General features: G+C 43.4%; 1 protein-coding gene across 1 annotated transcript in view; it reads left to right on the top strand.

Annotated features, from left to right (window-relative positions):
- LOC132407440 (protein crumbs homolog 2-like) overlaps positions 1-26,263 on the top strand; it is a 167,136-nt gene that overhangs the window by 44,458 nt on the left and 96,415 nt on the right. The window contains exon 2 of the mRNA XM_059993943.1: positions 22,176-22,877. Coding sequence (XP_059849926.1) covers positions 22,176-22,877 — 702 coding nt within the window. The remainder of the gene's footprint in view (positions 1-22,175; positions 22,878-26,263) is intronic.

The following is a 26,263-nucleotide window of genomic DNA, read 5'->3' as shown; positions in this document are numbered from 1 at the left end:
ATAGACTGAGTGGACAACCAAAGACTTTTTCCCGGGGCAGAAAAGGCTAATACTGTACCAGGGGACATAATTTTAAGATGATTGGAGGCAAGTATAGGTAGAGGATATCAGAGGTAGATATTTACACAGAGAGTGGTGGGTGCAAGGTGGTGGTAGGGACAGATGTATTAGGGACACTTAATAAACTCTTAGATAGGCACATGGATGATGGAAAAATAGAGGGCTATGTGGGAGGGATAGGTTAGATTGACCTTGGAGTAGGTTGAAAGGTCAGCAGAGCATTGTGGGCTGAATGGCCTGTACTTGCTGTACACTCAGGTACACCTGTTCATTAATGCAAATTTCTAAGCAGCCAATCATGTAGCAGCAACTCAATGTATAAAAGCACACAGACATGGTCAAGAGGTTCAGTTGCGTTCAGACCAAACGTCAGAATAGGGAAGAAATGTAATCTAAGTGACTTTGACTATGGAATGATTGTTGGTGCCAGATGGGGTAGTTTGAGTATCTCAAAAAATGCTAATCTCCTGCGAGTTTCACACACAATAGTCTCTAGAGTTTAGAGAAAATGGTGCAAAAAAAACCAAAACAAAAACATTCAGTGAATGGTCGTTCTGTGGTTGAGAACAGAATGAGAGAGGTCAGAGGAGAATGCCAGACCAGTTAAAGCTGACAGGAAGGTGACAGAAACCCAAATAACCCAACAATAGTGTGCAGAAGAGCGTCTCTGAATGCACATCGAACCTTAAAGTGGATGGGCTACAGCAGCAGAAGACCATAAATATACATTCAGTGGCCACTTTATTATATACAGGGGGTATGTAATAAAATAGCCACTTGATTATATCCTCTGTTTTGTATGTTTTTCTACTTAAACACTTTGGCTTGTAGAACTGATTAGGACAACAAAGGAATTTTAACATGGAATCACAGTTTGTACAATTTCACTCTCTTCCATTGTTTAAAGTTGACGTTACAGATGCACAGTGAAGATGGTATTTTCTGAATACTAGACACTCCTGGTAGTGGAGTTTGCAGCTCTTCTGTCGCCTGGAAAATGGATTGCTTTGCATTCCGCTGGTATTATTTTGGCAGTAATTGTTGGATAATCTAATGGAGAATAGTGAACCACTAGAGATTCTACTGAAAGCATTCATAAATTAAGTCACTTTCAGATGCCAAAGTCTTGGAAGTGGCCACACAAGAGCAGAGTTTGTTTTCCTCGGGAGGCCACAATGAAGATCTTGTGAGCAAGAGTTTATGGAGTTTAGACCAGCCGTGAACCTGTTCTCTGGGCACCTGGTTCCCTCCAGGGACTCGAGTACCAGAACTTCTCATGATCCCGCAGCCCAGGATTGGAGAAGTGTGCTGTACAGTCAGAGGCTTATTTAACACACCTCTTGGCTTCTCTCTTGGATAGGCATCAAAGTCACCATTGCATCGTTTTGCAGAGGAGTGTGCAAATTATCCACAGTGTCCTCGCCAAAACGAATCTCTCAATCCATTGGCTTCCTGTCTTTATCATTCTGGGTTCAAAGTAAATGTATTATTGTAGTACACATTTGTCACCATACACTGCCTTGAGATTCATTTTCTTTCAGGCATTTACAGGAAAAGAAGAAATATAATAGAATCATATGAAAGACTGTACATAAACAGGGAAAGAGTGTCAAACGACCAACGTGCAAAAGAAGACAAACTACAAATAAAAATAATATTGTACTGATAACGTGAGTTGCAAAGCATCCTTGGAAGTGAGTCTGTACATTGAGAATCAGTTTGGAGTTGTGGTTGTTCGATTCAGGAGCCTGTTGGAATCCATGAGGCCACACTACAAAAGTGTCATTGACTTAGCTGACAAAGCATTTGGGGCGTAAGGGCGATAAACGTAGAGCCCTCTCCTCAAAGTCCTCTGTGTAGAAGTTAGCAACAAGGGCAATCCCATTGCCACTTTGTCCACTTGTTCATGGTAGGGCCCCTTGTAGAGGAAGTACGTCGATGTGAGTGTGTGTTCCTGAAAGTCAGTGGTACCCTTATCAAACTCTGACCACAGGAGGACCAGGCTGTCCTTAAAGGGAACTCTCACAAAATCCAGGCACTCCCAACAGTTCCATGACCATCTGAATACCTTAAATCCATTAAAAGGACTGACGGAAAAACCAGGAAACTTAACAATGAGGAGGAGCCCGTTGCTGTCGCCCGTCTTCCCTGTATTTCTACGCTTTCTGGAAGGTTCACCAGGATCCTGAAGAAATACCGGACTAATACCATCCACAAACCCGTAAGGAAGCTCAAATAACAGCTTACACAAGTCAAAGATGAGCTGGGACTCAGTATGGCTGGTGGTTACAGGATTCTCTGTGAACGTGGGAAAGTGGATGTCGGCCGGACGGGACTCATGGTGGAAACCTGTATCAGGGGGCACAGGAGGCGTATCCGTTTGGGTTACCTGGAGGAACTGGCGGTAGCAGAACATTGTGTTAGCAATGGCAGTGAGATTGACTTTGACTACTGTGCCACACCAATGGCTTTTGGGACCACCTTGTGAAGGAAGCCATGGAAATAAGACCAGAAGAAAAAAAATTAACAAGGATGAAGGTCTAGCTCTAAGTAGGAACTGGAATTCAATTGTAAACAAGATGGGACAGCGGAAACCTAATTGGATGAGGACTAACCAATCAGGCAGGATGGATGAGGGGGTATAAATACCACTGGACAAGATATCCCTGGGCATCATCTCTGATAAAGATGGCAGAGTTTCTCATCGAAATGTTGGTCAAGATCAATACCTGTACCCAGCTGAAATCCTGAGAAGCATTTATTTGTCATATATGCCAGGAAAGCACTAGATCATTTTCTACAAGTAGATGCATGGAGCAGGAGGAATTCATTCATAGTGTTGAGGAAGCAGGGAGTGTGCAGAATTAGAGTCATAGAACACTACAGCACAGAGCCAGGTCCTTTGGCCCATCTAGTCTGTGCTAAACCATTATTCTGCCTGGTGTCATTGACCTGCTATAGCCCTCCATACTGCTCCCATCTCACGTACCTATCCAAACTTCTCTTAAATGTTGAAATGAAACCCGTGTCCACCTGCTGATTCCACACTCTCACCACCCAGAGCAAAGAGTTCCCTTGAAATATTTCACCTTTTACCGTTAACTTATGACCTCTAGTTTTAGTCTCATTGAACCTGAGGAGAAAATGGATGTTGTAACGTAAAGTTGGTTTAACTGGAAAGTACTAACTTAAACTTACATTGTTGTGCAAAATGAGTCAGGTTCATTATGAGTAACTTGGGCCAGTAACTCCAAGCGGCACGCCTAAAATTCTTCAGTGCCACAGGTTCTCTGTATGAAGAAATGCTGTGTGTTTGGAGGGCTGATTCCCTGAGTGTTGGATTTGAATTAACAAGCTCTGGCCTTCTGACTGTTCTGCACAAATAACCCTGTTTATCTGATGGACAAGGGGATTAAAGTGAAGAAAACCAAGGGTTATCTTGCTTTGGCCTGATAATCATTCCAGGCCTGGTAGTTGCTCTGATAGAAACCAGGGGCCCAACAACAAAAGATCTGGAATATTCCTGGATTGCTTTCTGTTTCTCTGGTATAAGCAGAATGGGGCAAATTATTCATCTGAAGCAGTCTTTTAGTCAATCAATTTATTACACAACTGAATATTTAATGCCAATTTTTATGTATATCATCACCATGTGCTGTGTCATATGATGTAGGAAATCATGGTTTTGTCCATGACAGTTCTTGGCAAATTTTTCGACAGAAGTGGTTTGTCATTGCCAACTGGGCAGTGTCTTTACAAGATGGGTGACCCCAGCCATTATCACAGCTCTTCAGTGGTCACATAACCATGACTTGTGATGTGCACCGGCTTCTCATACGACCGGCTTTCAAGAAGGAGCTAGATAGATATCTGATGGATAGGGGAATCAAGGGATATGGGGACAAGGCAGGGACTGGGTATTGATAGTGAATGATCAGCCATGATCTCGGAACGGTGGTGCAGACTCAAGGGGCCGAATGGTCTACTTCTGCACCTATTGTCTATTGACCATCCGCCACCTGATCCCGTGGCTTCATGGTCGGGGCGTGGTGGGGGGGGGGGAGGGTGGTCTAAGCAACTAGACCTTGCCCAGTGGAGGGAGGGGTACCTTGCACCTCCTTTGGTAGAGATGTGGCTCCACCCCACCAGCCTTCTTTGTTTGTTTATTTGTTTTTATTTAGCTTTTATATAATTCTATTTTATCCTTTCATTTGACACAGCACGTAATGATGATGATCTATTTGCCTACTAGTTTGTTAATATTTATTTATTTTATTTAGGGATGCAGTGCCCTTCCCACACAATAAGTTTGCTCTGCCCAATTATATCCATGTGACCAATTAACCTACTGACCCATATATCTTTGGAACGTAGGAGGAAAGTGGAGCTCCTGGAGTAAACCCGTGGAGTTACAGAGAGAATGTACAAACTCTTTACAGACAGTGCTGGAATTGAACTTGGCTGGCATTGTAATAGTGTTACGCTAAACCTGCTGCTCAAAAAAAAGCACCTCTCCAAATATCAAAAAGCAAAACTGTAAATCTGGAATGAAAATCACAGGATGACTGAAATATTCAGCAGGTCGGTCAGCATTTGTGGAGAGTGAAACAGAGTTAATTAAAATTAAAAGTCTTTCTTTAAGCAGTTCCTGGACAGACAGCTAGCCGGGCACTTGATATATACTGAGCCGTGCAGTTTGCATGCACAAAAAAGCAGAAAATAAACATTTTGCAAACAGCGGCATCAGCAGAACAGATGAACCTGTAACAAGTGTCAGGAAAGATTGCGCAGAGGTGTAGTTGCTACAGTGGAGTGCCACAGCTTGACTCAGTGAGCAACTGGCTATAACTATTTGTAAGCACTATTTTCAAACCACAACCGTTATCACCAAACTGCGCATTCTAGCTAAATTAAAATCAGTTTCTCTGTTGCAAGTCTAAAAAGGTGGCATTGCGTCTGTTCCTGTTCCAATGGCATAAATGAGATTCTGGAAACTGGATGTAATAAAACACAGCTTCTTTTGTATTTCCTTTAATATCTCTGCAGGGACCAAACCACAGCATAAAGTTCACCATCACACATTGAAACAGCCCAGTGGCTGCTAGGAGCTGTGTTTACTGCGGCTGAACAAAGCAGGCAAAGGCTATTGAATACTGGGATGTCTTCCAAATTAAATATCTCTATAAAGTCACTCCACTGCTAAAAGAGTAAAGCTTAGATTGGCATGATTCTCGCTGCTGTTTGTAAGTAATTTGTATGTTCTCCCCGTGAGCGTGTGGGTCTCCTCCGGGTGCATTTTAACACTTGTGGGCTGGCCACCACACATCCTCGGACTGTGTTGGTCGTTGATTCATATGTTTGATGTACACGTTTTGATGTTTCACGTTATGTGTCCATGATTTGGATAACAAATTGATGGCTTTGCAGCTACTCTTGTGTATGATACAAAGATACAGGGAGGGACAGGTAGTGTTGAGAAAGCAGGGAGGCTGCAGAGGGGCTTAGACCACGGGTCCCAACCTGGAATCAGCAGACCCCTGGGTTAATGGTAGGAGTCCATGGCATAAAAAAGGTTGGGAACCCGTCATAGACAGATTAGGAGAATGGGCGAAGAAGTGGCAGATGGAATATAGTGTAGGGAAGTGTATGGTCGTGCACTTTGGGAGAGGGAATGAAGAATATTTTCTGTGCACTGCCTCAGAATACAAGAACATTCCTTTAGAAAGGAGTTGAGGAGGAATTTCTTTAGCCCAAGGCAATGAGTCTGTGGAATTCATTGCCAAGGATGGCTGGGGAAGGCAAGTCAGTGGGTATATTTAAAGTGGAGGTTGATAAGTTCTTGATTTGTCAAGGCATTAAATGTTATGGGGATAAGGCAGGAGAATGGGGTTGAGAGGGAAAGTAAATCAGCCATGATGGAATGTATGAACAGACTCAATGGGCCAAATGGCCTACCTCTTCTCCTATATCTTATAATGTGACAAATCTAATCTTTAATCTTAAATCTAATTCAACAAAACTCTCAGTCCACCCCAGCACAATAAGTGTAGCAAACAATGTTCAGATTTATCCAGGAGATGTCTGCTTCCAAATTATATTGAAGCTTCCCATTATGGGAGCCAATGAGGTCCACCACTGTAAATATTGGTTTATTATTGCTGCCTTCTTTATATTGGTGAGACCTTTTGTAAGATGGCAGACTGCTTTGTTGAGCACCTCTGTCCCAAGCAATCAAAGTAGAACTTCATGGTGGCCAAACGTTTTAAATCCGATTTCCAATCCTGTTCTGACATGTTAGTCCATGACCTCCTCTTGTGCCAAGTTGAGACCACGCTCAGGGTGGAGACGCTTATTCCGTCTGGATAGCCTCCAACCTGGTGGCTTGACTATTGATCTCTCCTTCAAGTAAAACAAGAATTACCTCACCCTCCACTCCTCTTCTATTTCCTACTCTTGCCTTTTACCTCTTTTCACCTCTCCTAGTCCCCTCTCCTATCAGATTCCTTCCTCTTCAGCCCTTTCTTTCCCACCCACCTGGCTTCACCTATCACCTAGCTACCTTCCTCCCCCTCCCCTCAGCTTTTTATTCTGGCATCTTCCCGCTTCCTGTTCGGCCTTGAAGAAGGGTCTAGCCTGAAGTAAAGGCTGTTTACTCATTTCCATAAATGCTGTCTGACCTGCTCAGTTCCTCCAGCATTTTGTGTGTGTTGCTTTGATTTGTTGTCTCAATACCAAGATACAGTGAAAAACTTTGAAAAAACCTCTGTAGAAGTGTGTTAGAGAGTATATTGACTGGCTGCATCAAACCTGGTATGGAAACACCAATACCCTTGGATGGAAAATCCAACAAAATGTAGTGGGTACAGCCCAGTCCATCACGGGTAAAGCCCTTTCCACTCCCCTACTGAGCACACCTACATGAAATGTTGTCGCAGGAAAGCAGATCCATCATCAGGGACCCTCACTATCCAGGTCACACTCACTTCTGCCAACAGGAAGGAGGTCCGAGAGCCTCATTTGATGATGAGAGGCATTGATCATGTGGATAGTCAGAGGCTGTTTCCCAGGGCTGAAATGGTTGCCACAAGAGGGCACAGGTTTAAGGTGCTGGGGGGTAGGTACAGAGTAGATGTTGGGGTAAGTTTTTTACTCAGAGAGTGGTGAGTATGTGGAATGGGCTGCCAGCAACGGTGGTGGAGGCAGATACGATAGGGTCTTTTAAGAGACTTTTGGATAGGTACATGGAGCTTAGAAAAATAGAGGGCTATGGGTAAGCCTAGTAATTTCTAAGGTAGGGACATGTTCGGCACAACTTCGTGGGCTGAAGGGCCTGTATTGTGCTGTAAGTTTTCCATGTTTCTGTGACTCACACTACCAAGTTCAAGAACAGTTATTACCCCTCAACCATCAGGCTCCTGAAACAAAGGGGTAACTTCTCTTAAATCACTTGCCTCGTCACTGAAATGTCCCCACACTTCATCTCATGTTCTTGATCTTTATTACTTATTATTGTTTCTTCTTTTTGTATTACACAGTTTGTTGTCTTCCGCGGTTTGAACACCCTAGTTGGGCGGTCTCTCTTTGATCCTGCTATGGTCATCCTTCTATAGTTTTATTGGGTATGTCCACAAGACAATGAATCTCACGATTGTGTAGGACGATATATATGTATTTTGATAATCAAGTTTACTTTGAACTTTGTGTGCAATCATGCCATAGATCAGTACAGCAAGGTCATTAAAAACAAAAGAGAAAAGGAATATAATGTTGCAGTTACAGAGAAAATGCAGAGTAGGTTGACAGATGAAGTGCAAGGGCCCCTGAGGCAGACAGAGGGTCTCCTAACCTATGTGAGGTCCATTCAAGAGTTTGATAAGAGTGGGATAGAAGCTGTCTGGAGTCTTGTAGCTTGTGCTTACGGGCTTTTATATTCTCAGAAGAGTGAAGGACCGGGCTGGGAGGAGTCTTTCCCAAGGCCTTTCCTCAGGAGAATCCCACTTTCCTGAGGAAGAAAGCGTAGCCAGTAACGGAGGTTGGCTTGCGTGACGGGCTGTGCTTTGTTCACAACTCTCTGCAATTCCTTGCAGTTTTGGGCAGAGCAGCTGCTGTACCAAGCTGTGATGCGTTAGATCATTCAGAATCAGGTTTAGTATCACTGGCATATGTCATGATTGTGTCGCTTTAAAGTGGCAGTACATTGTAATCGATAGTATTTATTATGTTTTCTAATCTGAAATATATACTCAGAAATCTGACAGCATTAGGGAAGAAACTGTTCCTGAAATGTTTTGACTTCTTCTCTTCCTTTCCAGTCTTGAAGAAAGGTCTCGTCCAGAAAGGTCGACTGTTTACTCTTTTCCATAGATGCTGCCTGGCCTGCTGAGTTCCTCCAGCATTTTGTGTGTGTTACTTTGAATTGTTGAGTGTGTGCCTTCAGGCTCCTGTACCACCTCCTTGATGGTAGCAGTGAGAAGAGGGAAAGTCCTGGGTGGTCAGGGTCCTTAATGGTGGATGCCGCCTTGTTGAGGCATCGCATTTTGAAGGTGTCCTCGATGCTGGGGGTGCTGGGGCCCAGGATGGAGCTGGCCAAGTTTGCAACTTTCTGCAGCTTTTTCCGATCCATTGCAGTGCCCCTCCATACCAGATGGTGGTGTAACCAGTTCGAATGCTCTCTGTGGTAAATCTCTGGAAAGTGTCTGACGTGCAAATATTATTTAAAATATAAAAGGAAAACTTTGGGAATACCCAGCAGGTCAATCAGCACTTGTGGAGAAAGGGTCAGATTGATGTTTCAGTTGGATAACCTTTCATGGAAACATTACAATATGTCAGCTGATGGTTTCTTTGCCCTGAGGAAATACAGACTGATAGCTACAATCAGTGAATTCCTTCATCATGTTTCAGGTTAGCTCCTGAAATTAAACTCTAATTTAACCGCAGTCCAGTTTGTTGCTTTGGGTACTGATTGATAATAAGTAGTGTAGTATGACGAGATCAAGGTTCAAGATAGTTTAATGTCAGTTCCTGTGTGCCTCCCTCTCTTCTCGCACTACCATCGGGCGGGTCGTGCGTGGATCCGCAATGCCAGGTTCAGGAGCAGTCGTTGCTCTGCAGCCATTGGGCTCCTGGATGAGCTTCACTTGCCTCAGTATGGGGCTGACTTTCGGGGACTCTGCAGTTCATGTTCCATCAGTTTTTGCTTACCTTTTCACTCCTGACACAACTTGTCCTCTTTTGTAAAGTGGATGCGCAGCCATCTGTGTGTTTTTTGTGTGAACTTTATTGTGTTTCCTTGCTTTTGTGAGCGGCTGTATGAAACTTGTATATTGAAGCTTGAAACTGGAGTTTGTATATGATATGTATACTTTGATAATAAGTGTGAACGTTAAGAATGAAACAATTGACAGACAGATGATTGATAGAAAACTGGAGGGCTACATAGGAAGAAAGGATTAGATTGGTCTTGGAGTAGGTTATATGGTACTGTTGTTTACTGATTTTCCACCGTCCTCTAGTTTTTATTTGAAAATTTTCATTTATTTAGCGATTCAGTGCAGGGTTGCCACACTACCCAACAACCCCCAATAAACCCGATTAACCCCAACCTAATCATGGGTCTAATGACTAATTAACCTACTCAGTAAGCCTTTGGACTGTGGGAGGAAACGGGAGCACCTGGAGAAAACCCATGCATTCCACAGGGAAGATGGGCAGAGATTCCTAGGAGAGGAACTCTGAGATATCCTGAGCTGTAACGTGGCTCTCACCACCATCTTCTCAAGGACAACTGGGGGTTGCCAGTAAGCAACGACCTTGGCAGCAACACAGATCCTGAAAGTGATATTAAAAAGTTACCATATTTATTCTAGTCGATGTATCAAACATGATTTCCCTTGTAGAAACGTTTGCAATGTTTAAACTGTCTTGCTGCCATTTTTACGTCCATCCAGCCAGTCAAAATTCCCAAATTACTTGTTCTCTCCTTTCTTAAATTGAGCAAGTGTATTTACTGTCTTCCCAACACTGGGAGCTATTCCAGAGTGCATTGTCTCCATGGCAACTCTTCCACATGCTCAGGATACAAGTTGTCAGCCCGATTCCTGTACTGACCTGAGGCTGGTGTCACCAGAGCATCCGGGGATATCCCACGCATTCCTTACAGATGATGCCGGGATTGAACTTTGAACTCTGCCCTGAGCTGTAACGTGGTTCTCGCCACAACTGGGGGTTGCCAATAAACAATGACCTTGTCAGCAACACTGAAATCCTGAAAGTGAATTTTAAAATGTTCCCAGATATATTCTAATAGATTTGTTCCTGGAATGTGGAAGCCCAGGCTGGAATTCTTGCTGTTGATCCAGATTCAAGGATGGCGAATGTCTGGTATTTCCAGAGTTTTCCATCTTTATTTCAGATTTTCAGCATCTGCGCCATTTTGTGTTTGGGTCTCTTACCTAAAGATTAGCTCTATTTGTCATGTGTACATTGAAATGTTCAGTGAAATGCGTTGTTTGTGTTAATGACCAACATGGATAGGATATGTGCTGGGGGCAGCCCACAAGAGTCGCTGTGCCCATCACCAACACAGGATGTCCACAACTTGTTAATCCTTACTATCTGCAATTTCTAGCCCAAACCCATAAGTCTTAGGAATGTGGGAGGAAAGCAGAAGCAGAAAACAGAAATGGGGAGAATATACAAATTTCTTAAAGACAGCAGTGGGAATTGAACCATCTTAGCTGGGGTTGTAAAACATTACACTAGCTGCGGTGCTGCTTATTTGGAGCGTTAGTTGAAAAACAGTCATTAGGTGCAGAAATAGGCTCTTCAGCATATTGTAACTTTATTCTAGCTCCCTGCAGCCCTACGGATATCTGTTCCTCAGGAAAGCATCCATGTCTTGTTTAAGTTTGAGGTTTTCTGTTTCTCCTTTACCCACCACTCTTAATTTTCCACATCTCTCCTCTACTATCAATCATTCAACAATTCTGCCCCCCCCCCCACCACCTCGTGGTTTTTGACCCCACTGTTAACGAAAGTAAATCGTTCCCTTTGGGGCCTTTGCTAAGTTGTACAAGTCAATAAAGTCTCCCGTAGGTTTTCTCTGCTCTTAAGACAACAAACTCAACCACTTCTCCTCCCCACTGCATTTTCCAGTGTGGGTAACATCTCTACAAATCTCCTCCGCACCCTCTCCTGTGCTATCACATCTTTCCATAAACAACATTTCCAATATTGCAACCACAGCAAGATTCACAAATGACTTCATTTTGCTACAAATCTCTTTGGAATGTCCCGAGAAAGGCTCTGTCAGCAAGTAAGTACTTCTCGTCTTTAAGATGCTTACAACTTCTCTGTTCTCTTTTCTTCCAACCAAACTTCTTTCATCCGTGCCGTCCCTCACCCCTGCGGTGAGGAATCCTGAAAGAGTCAGGCCTGAAAGGTTAAAATAACTTTTATTGTCCTGCAAAACTGATCCAAGGCATTTGGTGACACTAGACTGTGTTGCAGAAGCATGTTCTCCCAAAGTGGTTTGATCGCACAATCTGGAGGCTAATTAAAAAAGGCCATTTTTTGGTTTTAGCTTCCACGTTTTTAATGGGAAAAAGTTTTTATATTTAATATGAATTAAATTGAGCATTAGAGACATTTTCAAGAAACATTTGTGACTTGAAAGCGTGTAATTTGCCTGATCAAGCCTTTTTAAAATATCTCTGGTAAGCAGAAACAAATCCTATTCTGCTGCGTGTATTTTATTGAACTCAGCAGTTCTGTCTGTTAAATCTTCCCAAACTGGCCCTTCAGGACGTGCTTTAAGCACACCTCTCGCTCCCTCTAATGGTGCAAGCTGTTTGGGTTGGTGTTGGGCTGCCTTACTGTTAGGGCTCTGGGGAAAATTAATGATTTTGTAATCAGTAATCATTTTTTCTTCACACACGCTCAATGTTCGCATCTTAGCATTTTGTTTATATCACTGTGCAAAACGGAAAAGAATCCTGAGGCAGAGATTTTGTTAAGGAGTCAAGGTAAGACTGAGGGGATCTCAGTTAAAGTTATTTATGGACATGGTCTGGATTTTGTAATAAATAGGCCGTGTATTAGACTGTCACATGCACATAAGTTGTAGAGGTAACTTAAGAAGGAAGATGACCCAAGATCACGTAATTAACTGTGTGACCATCTCCAGAAAGCAGTCTCACCCAGCTAGAGTTTCATACCTGCTGCTGTAATGCTCTGGTTTCAGCCATTATTCTGATGTATAAAGGCAATAGAGAACTATCAACAGATCAGATTTCTTTTCAGATAAAAGATGAGTTTTATTTGTCACCTGTACATTGAAACATCAGTGAAATGCACAGTTTACAAAAAGTCGACTCAGTGAGGAACGTGCTGGGCCGCCTGCAAGTGTCACAATGCTTCTGACGCCAACATAACATGCCCACAATTTACTAATTCTAACCTGTACATCTGTGGGATGTGGGAGGAAACCAGAGCACTGGGAGGAAACCCAATTGGTCAAAACGAGAAGGTACAAACTCTTTACAGACAGAGGTGATGATCGAACCCTGATCTTACAGCCGACACTGTAAAGTGATGTGCTAACCTCTACACTACTGCGATACCCAGCTTTTCCTGCACATTGAATTTGCCATCTCTTGAGCACAGGAGCCAACACTCTTTGTTACTTGGGGAAGGGTGGTGGAATTGCAGACTGGGTAATCTATTGGTACCGGTTTATCCGTATCACATAAACTGAGACTATCATTGCCCTTAAACCATAAGACGTGGGAGAATTAGGCCATTTGGCCCATCAGGCCTGCTCCACTTTTCTGTCACGGCTGATTCATTATCCTTCTTAACCCCATTCTCCTGCCTTCTCCCCGTAACCTTTCACACCCTGACTAATCAAGCTCCACTTTAAATATACTCATTGACTTGGCCTCCACAACCATCTGTGACAATGAGATCCACAGATTCCTTTCCCTCTGGCTGAAGAAATTTGTCCTAATCTCTTTTCCAAATGGACATTCCTCTATCCGAGGCTGTGCCATCTGGTCCTAGACTCACTCACTATAAGAAACATTCACTTCACATCCACTCTATCCAGTCCTTTAAATATTCGATAGGTTTCAATGAGATCCTCCCTCGTTCTTCTAAACTGCGGCAAGTAACGAGCCCAGAGAAATCAAATGCTCCCCATACATTAACCCTTTCATTCCCAGGATATTTCTCATGAACCTCTGCTTGACCCTCGCAAATGGCAGCTCATCCTGTTTCAGAAAAGGGGTCCAAAACTTTTTCTTCTCGTTTGATTGGATTCTAAAGAGCCAAGAGCAATGTTCTGATTCAGAGAAGTGCTGGATTCTCAGAACCTGGCAGTACAGTGCAGGTGGATTGTTGCTGTGAAGGAGTATTAGTCACTTATCTTGCTCAATGCTCACAAGGCCACTCACTGATTAGTCACAGGGAGCTGTGTTGCCAGGAAAGTATCACTAAGCAGATGAGCTCATTGGGAGAGAGGCATATTCCACCGAAGTTGCCCATTATGCATGACAATAAAGCGTGCAGACCATCACTCCCATTCAGCGGCTGAAAGGAGATGGGTTGGGGGGGAGGGGGGATGTGGGATCAAACAGAAGCCCTCAGTGTGCACTTAAACATTTGATTTTTATTTAGAAATACAGCAAAATAAAAGGCTCTTCCTGCCCAATTACACCCTGGCACTCCTTCTCTATCACTTGTCCCCACACCCCTCCCGCGGCGCCGCAGCCCCGCCATTCCCAACGGCCTTTGCTCCCACCAGATTTTAAAACTCGCTCTTTACTCCATGTTCACAAATACAATAATGAGCGAAGGTCCGGGGCACCCCAGGTGTGTGTGTGTGTGTGTGTGTGTGTGTGTGTGTGTGTGTGTGTGAGTGAGTGTGTGTGTGTGTGAGAGTGTGTGTGTGTGTGAGTGTGTGTGTGTGTGTGTGTGTGAGTGAGTGAGTGTGTGTGTGTGTGTGTGTGTGAGTGAGTGTGTGTGTGTGTGTGAGTGAGTGAGTGTGTGTGTGTGTGTGTGTGTGAGTGTGTGTGTGTGTGTGTGTGTGTGTGTGTGTGTGTGTGTGTGTGTGTGTGTGTGTGTGTATAATCTAAGACTTTTGCACAATACTGTATGTCTTATGGAGTCCAGTGCTCTGTAGCTTCTTACATGGCTGCACATTTGAAATGCCATAGCAGACCATGATGCAATCAGTCAGGACTCTTTCAATAGGTCACCTTGTGAACTATTGGCATTTCTGAATCGTCAGCCGGTGGCTTTTCACAGTTTTGCTTTGTATAGCAAGAACTGAAGTTATGGTTACACAGCATTCTGTGTAAATATAATCCCTTCCAACTTTTTTTCCTGTCACTGCTTCCCCTGAAGGGATTAGTTTAATTTTCACTTATAACAGGTTCTTCCAAATTTAAAGAGCAGAATTTTTTCAGTTAATTAACCTCTGCCTTAAGCTGAAATCCCGTGCCTATTCCATGAAATTTCAGTTACCTTGCATTTTTCTTGCTCTCATCTTCAGATCCATTCCACAGGGAAATATAAACATCGAGGTTAAAGAGTTAATGGTCATTATTCATCATGGTGGGGCCAAGGAAACTAATTGAATGTTTGTTTATGTTGATTCAGCCAAAAGTTTTTGAACATGCAGCATTTAGTGAAGTCAAATTAATTTTATTATCAAAGTATGTATATGTCACCAGATACGACTCAGAGATTTATTTTCTTTCAGGCATTTATAGGGGGTAAAATAGCTGCTTTAATCGACTCAGATGAAAATTCTGACAATCCGCCTTCTGACCATTCTGAAGTTTGGCATTAGGCTCTCCACACGTTGGTTCCCTGATTCCCTCTGTCATGTTCCAACAATCACTCCAAATTGACCCGAGTCTGTTTCCTCTGCTCCCGTGTGATTTTATTTTAAGTGCTCCCCATATTTTCTAGAACATTTATTATTAGTCTGTGTAACTCCCAAAAAGTGTTTTAAAATTGTGCTTGGGTATTAAATGGTAGCAGCTAATAGACTGGAAAGTCCGGACTCACTTTTAAAGGCTCTTCATCTCATGTTCGCAATATTCGTTGCTTATTTTTTTTCTCTTTGGTATTTGCACAGTTTGTTGTCGTTTGCACGCTGGTTGTTCGTCCATCCTGTTGGGTACGGCTTTTTATTGATTCTTCTGTGTTTCTTGGATTTACTCTAAATGCCCTCAAGAAAACGAATTTCAGGGTAGTGTTCAAAGGTTCATTTATTATCAAAGTACTCGACTCTGAAATTCTTCTCCAGATAGCCATGAAACCAAAAAAAGAAAAGAAGGGCAGAACAAACACCAACCCCCCCAAATCCCCCCTTCTTGCACAAAAAAATGAACTAAAGCAGAACAGGCACATCGACCCACATAATCCCTCTGCCCCACCTTGATTTCCAGCATCTGTAGACTTTCTCTTGATAGGTGAAACCGGGTGGGTGGGGAAGGGAGAATGAAGTAAGAAGCTGGGAGGTGAAAGGTGGAATAGGAAAAGGGCTGGAGAAAAAGGAATCTGACAGGAGAGGAGAGTGGATTATGGGAGAAAGGGAAGGATGAGGGATATCGGGGGAGATGGGTGGGGGGGCGGGAGTGATATGCAAGTGAGGAGAAGAGGTAAGAGGCCAGCTGGGAAATTGATTAAGAGTTCTAATCATACTAGGGAGCAGTTCAATAGTTTTAAAACAGTGGGATAGATGTGAATTCATTTTCAGACTAAGGTGAAAAGTATTTTTTATTGCTTCTCTCCCACGTGTTTGTCCCTAGTGAGCGATGCTCCTGAAAGGTTCTTTAATGCGATGAAGGTCCATGTAGCAACATTACTGTCCAGAGCCCTGATAGCACATCCAGCTGAGGCAAGAAATCCATGGTAAATGAATCAGAATCAGGTTTACTATCACGAGTATATGTTGTGAAATTTGTTGTTCTGTGGCAGCAGTACAGTGCAATACCTAATATTAATAAAAACCTATAAATTACAATGAGGTAGATAAAACAAATTCAATTGGAAGTGCAAGAAGGGAGCAAAAAACTAATGAAGTAGTGTTTGTGGGTTCATTGTCCATTCAGAAATCTGATGGCAGAGGGGAAGAAGCTGTTCCTGAAATGTTAAGTGTGTCTTCAGGCTCGTGTGCCTCCTCCTGGTGGTAGTGATGAGAAGAGGGTGTGTCGTTGGTGATGGGGTCCTTAATGATGGATGCCACCTTCTTAAGGCATTGCCTTTTGAAGATGTTCTCGATGCTGGGGATGATTGTACCCATGATGGAGCTGGAGGAGATAGTGACTCTCTGCAGCTTTTTCTGATCCTGGGTATCGGAGCCTCCATAGCAGACAGTGATGTACCAATTACAATGCTCTTCACAGTCTATCAGCAGGAATTAACCGATATCTGTTGAAGGCTATTATTTATTATTTTATTTTATTTATTTGGAGATGATGATGAACTGGCCTTCCCAGTCCCTTGAGCTGCACTCCAATTTAACGCTAACCTAATCATGGGACAATTTACAATGACTGATTAACCTACTAACCGGCACGTTGTTGGACTGTGGGAGGAAACTGGAGAACCCGGAGGAAACCCACACATTCCACGGGGAGGACGTACAAACTCGCTACAGAGGATGATGGGATTGAACTCCGAACTCTGATGCCCTGAGCTGTAATAGCATCGCGCTAATCGCTACGCTACTGTGGCGCTCAGTTACTGGGTTGCAGAGGAGTGTCCAGAGGTGTGTGTGTGTGTGTGTGTGTGTGTTGCAGTGTGTTCTAATCTCCCCACACCAGTGTTAAACACATTGCTTCAGACAGTAATCACAGGGTTGCTCCAACTCGGAATGTGGTTGTGTTCTCTCCTGAGTCTGCACCTGCGGTTCTCCCCCACCCTCTCCCCATGGCCCTACAAAATCTCCCTTCCAACTCCCTTGATGAAAGAAGATACAGTGCACTTGAATCCTGTCAGGAGCAATGGGGTAGACAAATGTACACACATTCGTTTCTGTGTAATTTTTCATTGATTCCATTGTATTTCCAAGCATCTGCTGTGACTGCCCACAAGAAAATGAATCTCACGGTTGTATATGATCACATTTAGTAAGCAGAAACAGGTTTAATATCACTGCTGTGTTGTGAAATATCTTGTTTTGCAGCAGCATTGCATTGCAATACATACTAAAACAGCAAATTACAGTAAGAAATATATACTTATTTAAATTAAATAGCACAAAAAGAGAGCAGAAAAAATACTGCGTTAGTGTACAGGGGTTCGTTGTCCATTCAGAGAAGAGGGTGATGGAGCTCCTTAATGACAGATGATAAAACTTAATAAACTTATTGTTTGATGATAACTTTACTTTGATCATTTGAACAGCTTCCCGTTTGTGCATACCAAGCTCTAACCGCTTGGTGCAGAAAAGTTTTCTTTGTGTCACTTTTGGTTCTCTAAGAAACATAGAAAATAGGTGCAGGAGTAGGCCATTCGGCCCTTCGAGCCTGCACCGCCATTCATTATGATCATGGCTGATCATCCAACTCAGAACCCTGTACCTGCTTTCTCTCCATACCCCCTGATCCCTTTAGCCACAAGGGCCATATCTAACTTCCTCTTAAGTATAGCAGAGAATTCCACAGATTCACCACTCTCTTCTGTTTTAATTCCAAGCCCTCTGCTTTTCCACGGTTCTGCGAATAACATCTCTTCGCCTACCCTGTCTGTACCTTCGTTGATATGAAATATCTCTGCCAGACCCCCCCCCCCCCCCCCACGATCTCGTCTAAGCCAAGGAGAACAGCCCTGGCACATCTCCATGTAACTAAAGGATGGCACTGTATTATAATGGTTACCACGGCACTTCACAGTGCTGCAGTCACTGATCGGGATTCAATCACCTCCGCTGCCTTTTCATCTGTTCTCCCAGTGACCATGGGGCTTTCCTCCAGGTGCTCCAGTTTCCTCCCACATTCTAAAGACGTGCGGTTAGGGTGGGTATGTTGTGGGCACACTATGTTGGCTCTGGAAGCATGGCAATGCTTGTGGGCTGCCCAGCACCAATCCTCGCTGATCCCAAGTTTCAAAGAACATTTATTATTGAAGTGCATGCATGTCACCGCATACTACCTTGAACACACTCCATTCACAAAAAAAGCAGAAACTACACACAAATAAAGACTGACAACAACCAATGTGCAAAAGAAGTCAAACTGAAAATAACAAAAAAAAGTAGATAAATAAAACTGAGAGCATGAGTTTTAGTGCCTTTGAAAGTGAGAGGAATCAGTTCAGAGTTGAGGTGAGTGAAGTTGTACCCAATTTCAAAGTTCAAAAAGTAATTTTTTTATTATCGAAGTACATGTATGTCTGAGATTCATTTTCTTGTGGGCATACTCAACAAGTCTGTAGAAAATAACTCTAATGGAATCAATGACAGACCACCCAGCTGGGGTGTTTAACCAGAGTGTCTAACAACAACCTGTGCAAATGCAAAAGGGAAGAAATATAAATATATAAGCAATAAATATCGAGAACATGAGATGAAGAGTCCTTGAAAGTGAGTCCATTGGTTGTGGGAACATTTCACTTGCCCCATCATTGAAGTTATCCCCTCTGGTTCAAGAGCCTGATGGTTGAGGGGTAATAACTGTCCCTGAACTGTTGGTATGGGTCCTGAGCTTCCTGTATCTTCTGGCATCTGTATCTGATGGCAGCAGTGAGAAGAGAGCATGTCCTGGGTGGTGGGGATCCCTGATGATGGATGCTGTAGATTCCTTATAGATTTGCTGAACGGTGGGGAGGGCTTTACCTGTGATGGACCGGGCCGTATCCACTCCCTTTGTAGGATTTTCTGTTCAAGGGAATTGGTGTTTCCACATCAGTCAGGGTACCCTCCACTACACAACTATAGAAGTCTGTCAAAGTTTTAGATTCATACTGAATCTCTGCAAACTCCTAAGGAAGTAAAAGTAAACGATGTATTTCACTGTATGTTTTGATATATGTGTAGCAAATAAATCTACTTGTATCTCATGTTAAAGTCCCTCATGCCTGTAATTGCTTTCATTTCCTCTGCACTGGCTGTGGTTGAGAGCAGCAGGAAGAGTTAGTTACAGCCGGAGGACTGGAAGATTTTAGAACTCAGGAAGGGAAGACCGAGAGATTGTTTAACAAAGGCAGAATAGAAACTGTGCTGCAGTGGACAGGAGGCTCTGCAACAACAAGACCCCGCTGCCCGCCGGCACCAGCCTACCCACCATCAGAGACAGATATGGAAAAGGGCCAGGAACATCATGAAGGATCCCACCCACCCTGCTCATGGACTGTTTGTCCCACTCCCGTCAGGGAGGAGGCTATGTAGCATCCACATCAGGACCACCAGACACAAAAACAGTTACTTTCCCAAGCAGTAAGGCTGATTAACACCTCCACCCACTTCCCGCTCCCACCCCTTTCCCTTCCCCTTCCCCCTTTTCCGAAGCATGACTCCCCTCTCCCTGCCCCCTTCCCACTCTCAGTGAACAATAGACACCCATATCAGAATCAGGTTTATCATCACTCACATATGTCATGAAATTTGCTTTTTTTGTGGCAGCAGTACAGTGCAATACATAAAATTACTATAGAACTGTGCTGAAGCCTTAGGCACCCCAGCTAAGACTTTTGCACGGTAACATATTTATTGAGTTATTTTAAATTGTTTTGTTCTTTATCTTTTTGAGCTTTTGTTTTGTGCTGCACTGGATCCGGAGTAACAATTATTTTGTTCTTCACACTTGTGTACTTGAAATGATATTAAACAATCTAGAACATCGGAGAACCATGAAGCAGACAGTAAGAGGCTCTGTTAGATATGTAAAACAGAAAGTGCCGTGGAGGCATCCCTCGCAGAGAGAGGAGAATTAATAGCCGGGAATAAGGAATTGGCAGAGGACTTAGACAAATATATCGCGCCTGTTCTCGTGGTTGAAGAAGCAACAAAACCTGCCAGAAATACGAGAGAACTTCAGTCCATTGAGGACGAGGAACTGAAGGAAATAAATACTAGTCAAAAAATAGCACGGGAGAAGTTGGCAAGCTTGAAAGCTGATAAATCCCAAGGACCTGATGATCTATATGCTTGCAATTTGAGCACGATGGCTGTGGAGTCGGTGAACATTCTGGTTATCATCTTCCAGAATTCTGTAAATTCTGGAGTACTTCCTGTTGGTTGTTACACTTCAGAAGGAAGAGAAAAAATAGGGAGCCACTGAGCTGTTACACTAATCTTCAGGGCCGTAGAGTCATTATGTTATACAACTTCTTGACCTCCACACCCAATTCACTCTCTTTCAACTGTTGGTCTCCCTATTATTTATTTGTTTGTTTGTTTGCTTATCCTCTTATTTATTTACTTATTTATTATTGTTTTTGCATTTGCATGGTTTGGTTTCTTTTGCTCATTGGCTGTTTATCCATTGTTTGTGTGGCATTTTTCATTGAAGTATGCAAACATACTGTCCGTACTTTGAACTGTAACTTTGGGCATGGAGACAAGCCCTTCAGTACCATTGACCCGTCCTGACCAAGGTGTCTGCCGCAGTTATGACTACTTGCCAGTGTTAGAACAGGGAAGACACCCACTCAAGGTTTTAGGAACAACTTCTTACCCTCCCCCATCAGATTTCTGAACAAACCATGACTATTATCTCACTATTTTCCTCTCTTTTTGCTCTAGTTCTGTTTTTCATATTTCATAATTTATAGTATTTTTAATGTATTGCACAGTACTGCTGCTGCAAAACAAATTTCATGACATACGGTATTTCTGTGATATTAAACTTGATTCTGATTCAGAACGGCAGAGGGACAGGCCTTTCAGTCCTCAGTGTCTGTGCTGAATGCCTTTTGCCTGCATGATCCGTATCTCTTCCTTCCCTGCATGTTCATGTGTGTCCGTTTGTTATGCACCATGAACATATAACGTGGGCGATCGTGGTCTTTCCATGACCGTGATCGTACTTGGCAAGTTTTTCTACATTGCCACCTTCTGGGCAGTGTCTTTACAAGACGGGTGACCCCAGCCATTATCAATACTCTTCAGAGATTGCCTGCCTGGCATCAGTGGTCACATAACCTGGACTTGTGATATGCACCGACTGTTCACACGACCGTCCACCACCTGCTCCCATGGCTTCACGTGACCTTGATCTGGGGTGCGGAGGGGTAGGTTAGGCAGGTGCTACACCTTGTCCAAGGGTGACCTATAGAGGGAACAAGAACCTTTCACCTCCTTTGGTAGAGATGAATCTCCACCCTGCCACCCATATTCATGTAGCTGCTTAAAAACCCATTGAAAGGTAGGAAAATGCAAAACTCTGTAGTGAAGGATGTAGGAACAAAAATTCTTGAAAATAATAATAGGATTGAGCAGAAAGAAATCATGTTTGACAGATTTGCTTTTTGAGTAATTGATCGATAATTTACACAGACTAATTTGAGGATGTGGCTGGTAGAATAGATGAAGGGGAACCAGAAACATAATGTAGTTTGGGAACGTTTTTAATAAGATTCCACGCAAGAGACAAGTTGACAAGATTGACACAAAAAAAATGGCGGAACTCATGGCGGCATCTATGGAGGGGACTAAACAGTCGCCACTTTTGGGTGAGACCACTATTTGCTCCGAGCTGCATGGCCACGTGGTAACTGAAATGCTCCCACACACATAGCCTTTATCGCCATGCAGTTGGAATGGTCTTTTTAAAAATGTTTTATTGAAGTACCACATGGTTTTCAGGCCATGTAGAAATTTCCCGCTCAGAGCAATGGTTGATCCACGCTGCTGTAAAAGTAAATAAGTAAACATGTTAGAGGGAGCTTTAATTGTTTTATACTTCTCTGTAGATGCTGCCTGACTGGTTGAGTTTCTCCAGCATTTTGAGTGCGTTACTCTGGACTTCCAGCATCTGCAGAATCTCGTGTTTATAAATATTGTTTCAATATTTAACACAGAAAATGGGAGACTGATTTCTCTGACTAAAGTTATGGAAATATTAGTTTTAAAGCATTTGTTTTTTTTTTAAATCACACAGGTAATTTCTGTTCTACAGATGTCAATGAGTGTTTGTCCGAGCCATGCCAGAACAATGGGATTTGTATTGCCGGTCTGGATAACTACACGTGCCAGTGTCCAGTGCATCCTGTCATCTACTTTGGAAAGAATTGTGAACTACTGTTTGATGCCTGCCGATTCCAGTTGTGCCTTAATAACGGCACCTGTCACACCTCACTGGGAAGCCTACAGTACAACTGTACCTGTTTACCTGGCTTTACAGGTACTGACTGCAGTATAGATGTAAACGAATGCGAGAGCAACCCTTGCAAGGGGATTCATATGGATTGCATAGATCAGGTGAATGGATATAGTTGCCTGTGTTCTCCAGGGTATGAAGGGGAAACCTGTACAACAGAGATTGATGAGTGCCTTGCCAGCCCATGCAGGAACAATGGAACTTGCTTGGACGGGGTTGGGAATTACATTTGCGATTGTCAACCTGGTCACACAGGGGCCAACTGTGAAACCGACATCGATGAGTGTGCGTCTAGTCCGTGTTTGAACGGGGCTCTGTGTGTTCAAGGGGTAAATCAATATAGATGCTTCTGTGTTCCTGGATATCAGGGATCTAACTGTGAAATTGACATCAACGAGTGTGCGTCCAGGCCATGCAGAAACGGGGCTACGTGCGTACACGATGTGGATCAATACTTGTGTGTCTGTCCGCTTGGCTATAAAGGTAATTTGTGACTCAAGTCTAGGGCATGCATACCTTTAAGTAGAATAGTTGTCCTTCTCATTTAGATAAATTTAAGGCAACTTTGAACAGATTCAGCAGATAAAATGTGCAGAATCTGAGAAAGAATGCACAGTGTCGAAATTGGGAGAGTGAACACAGGTTGGAATTGTGTTCACCTCTGATGCTCGCAATTCTACTTTTGAACAATAATGGTGATTTTCCTTCCTTCCAGATCCATAAGACACAGGAGCAAAATTAGCTGATCGAGTCTGCTCTGCCCCTCTGTCATGGCCCAAACCCATACTCCTGCCTTCTCCCTCATGTGCCTGTACATCCATAACCTCACATAGTACTTGTTGCTGAAAGTTGATATGGAACCGAGTGCTCTGGTTTCCTCCCACAGTCCCAGATGTGCGGGTTGGTAGGTGAATTGTTCTTTGTAAATTGCCCTGTAATTAGGTCGGGGCTAAATCGGGGGTCGCTGGGTGGCGAGGCGCTAAGGGCCAGAGGGGCCTGTTCCACACTGCGTCTCGGAGTAAATACAAAAACAGAGAACAGTTCACTGCTATTTGCCTACTGTCACAAAAGGTCTACAGGAGACTTAATTTCAATGGCTTTCCATGCAGTGTTGGATCACCTGGACAATGCAAATACTGTTTATTGACTATAGCTCAGTGTTTAATACCATCATTCCCACAATCCTGATCGAAAAGCTACAGAACCTGGGCCTCTGTACCTTCCTCTGCAATTGGATCCTTGACTTCCTAACCGGAAGACCACAATCTGTGCAGATTGGACGTAACATTTTCACCTTGCTGTCAGTCAACACTGGCGCACCTCAGGAGTGTGTGCTTAGCCTGCTGCTCTACTCTCTATATACACATGACTGTGGCTAGGCATGGCTCAAATACCGTCTATAAATTTGTTGATGATACAACCATTATTGGCAGAATCTCAGATGGTGATGGTATCCAGGAGCGAGATATACCAGTTAGTTGAGTAATGTCGCAGCAACAACCTTGCGCACAATGTCAGTAAGACAAAAGAGCTGATTGTCTGTCAACTTCAGAAAGGGTAAGTCGAGGGAACACATTCCAATCCTTGTAGAGGGATCAGAAGTGGAGAGAGTGAGCAATTTCAGGTTCCTGGGTGTCAGTACCTCTGATGCAGCTGCAAAGAAGGCGAGACAGCAACCATATTTCTTTCAGAATTTGAGGAGATTTGGTTTGCCAACTAAACCAGAAACTTCTACAAATGTACTGTGGAGAGAGTGCTGACTGGTTGGTGGCGGGGGGGGGGGGGGGTGGTTGAAGTAAGTAAGACTGAAGTAAGTTGCAGGAACTTGTAATATTAGTCACTTCCTTCATGAGAACTTGCCTCCAGAGTATTCAAGACATCTTCAGGGAGTGGTGCCTTAGGAAGGCAGCATCCATTAAGAACCCCCATCACCCAGATCATGCCCTCTTCTCATTGATACCATCAGGAGGGTGGTACAGAAGCCTGAAGGCACACACTCAGCCATTCAGGAACAGCTTCTTCCCCTCTGCCATCTGGTTCCTGAAAGGACGATGAACCCGTGAACACTACCTCACACTCTTTTATTTGTTATTTGTCGCATTACTTATTCTAACAGACTAGTACATACTTTCTGTAATTCAGTTTTTTCTCTTTGCCACTTATCATGTATTTCATTGTACTGCTGCCGTAAAGCTAACAGATTTTGTGATGTCAAACCTGATTCTGATTCGGATTCTACACCACAGTACAGGACCTTTGGCCTAAGCTGCTGTGATCACCTTTTAACCTCCTCCAAAATCGATCTAACTCATCCCTCCCACACTACCCTACAGTTCTCTATCATCCCTGTGCCTATCCAAGAGTCCCTTAAATGCCCGTACCCATCTGCCTCAACCACCACCCTGGGAGTGCTTTCCACACGCCCACCCTCCCTCTATTTTCCTCCAATCACTTTAAAGCCTAGCCTCCTTGTATTAGCAGCTGGAAGAAAAGTCCCTAGCTGTCCTCTCCGTGGTAAGTTTGTAAGTGTGGGGAAGGGTTGGAAGGTGAAGACTTCTCTCTTCCTCGAACACATGTTCACCTCCCACTTTGAACACCATAACAGCGACTACACCTGATTGGCAGTGTTTTAGTTCAGAACTCCTCCCACAGAGAGACGATGTAGCAGACTCTATATCACTCTGAAAAATCTCTGTGATTTAACCTTCAAATGAGATCCTTGGAGTTGCCCGTTACTTTGTCTCTGTCAGCAGCCTCAGTTATTCTTTCCTTTTCATAACCCTTGACCTTTTAAAACCACTAGATTCTGCGTCATTGCCCTAACAGACACTTCGTCTGTTTATTTATCATTTTAAAGGTCAAATATCCTTTTAAACCTATACATCTGCTGCCTGTACATAAAATACATTGATTTCTAAACTTTTATTTTGGATCACAATTACACATTCTCTTTGGAGTGAAGGAGCACGAGAGGTGAATTGATAGAGGTGTACAAGGCATAGATAGAGTGGGCAGCCACGGACTTCACCCCACGTGGAAATTGCTAATATGAGGGGATATAATTTTAAGATTGGAGGAAAGTATAGACAGGGATGTCAAATTTAATTTTGTTATGTAGAGAGTGGAATGCACTGTCAGGTGTGGTAGAGTCATACAGCCCAGAAACAGGCCTTTTTGCCCGTCTAGTCTGTGAAGTGCAGAAGGCCCAAGGCCCTCCATAGTAGGTTATAAGGTTGGCACAGCACTGTGGACAGAAGGGCTTGAAGTGTTCTACCATCCATCAATGCTTCTTATTGTCTCATACACTGATATCAAGTGCCGTTTGTGTGGAGTCTGCACATTCTATAAATGTGAAACCATTTGTGATAAAGATGTTAGAGCCAAATTTATTTACTGGGCAGCACACACAAAATGCTGGAGGAACTCAGCAGGTCAGGCAGCGTCTATGAAGGAATAAGAATCAACATTCGGGGCGGAAACCCTTCGTCAGGGTCTCAGTGTTTATTAATTATTAGATATCCTTTAGAAAGTCCTTCTGTATTAGTTTGTGTTGCCATCACATTTCCCTTTGACCCTCTATGAGTAGTAGTTACAGTCAGAGGCTCACCTCTGTCCCAGGATACTGATGGACTTGTACCGCTGTACCAACTGCATCTCAGTGTGGTATGGTAGTTGTCCCGTATCGGACCGCAAAGCACTCCAGCGTGGGAGTTTAGTTTTTGATAGAGAAATATACGGCTATTGAAGCACATCAACCTTTTCCTAAGCAATCGTGTTCCCGTATGAAAATTAGAATTAGTAAAAAAGAATACACTACCCCAGGACTGACAACTCCAAAATCGCGTTCTTCCTGAGAGAATCAGAATAAT

The sequence above is a fragment of the Hypanus sabinus genome, chromosome 18 (genome assembly GCF_030144855.1).
Source record: "Hypanus sabinus isolate sHypSab1 chromosome 18, sHypSab1.hap1, whole genome shotgun sequence".
Lineage (NCBI taxonomy): Eukaryota > Metazoa > Chordata > Chondrichthyes > Myliobatiformes > Dasyatidae > Hypanus > Hypanus sabinus.
Note: the sequence above shows the minus strand (reverse complement) of the source record. Positions and strands in the feature narration are given on the sequence as shown.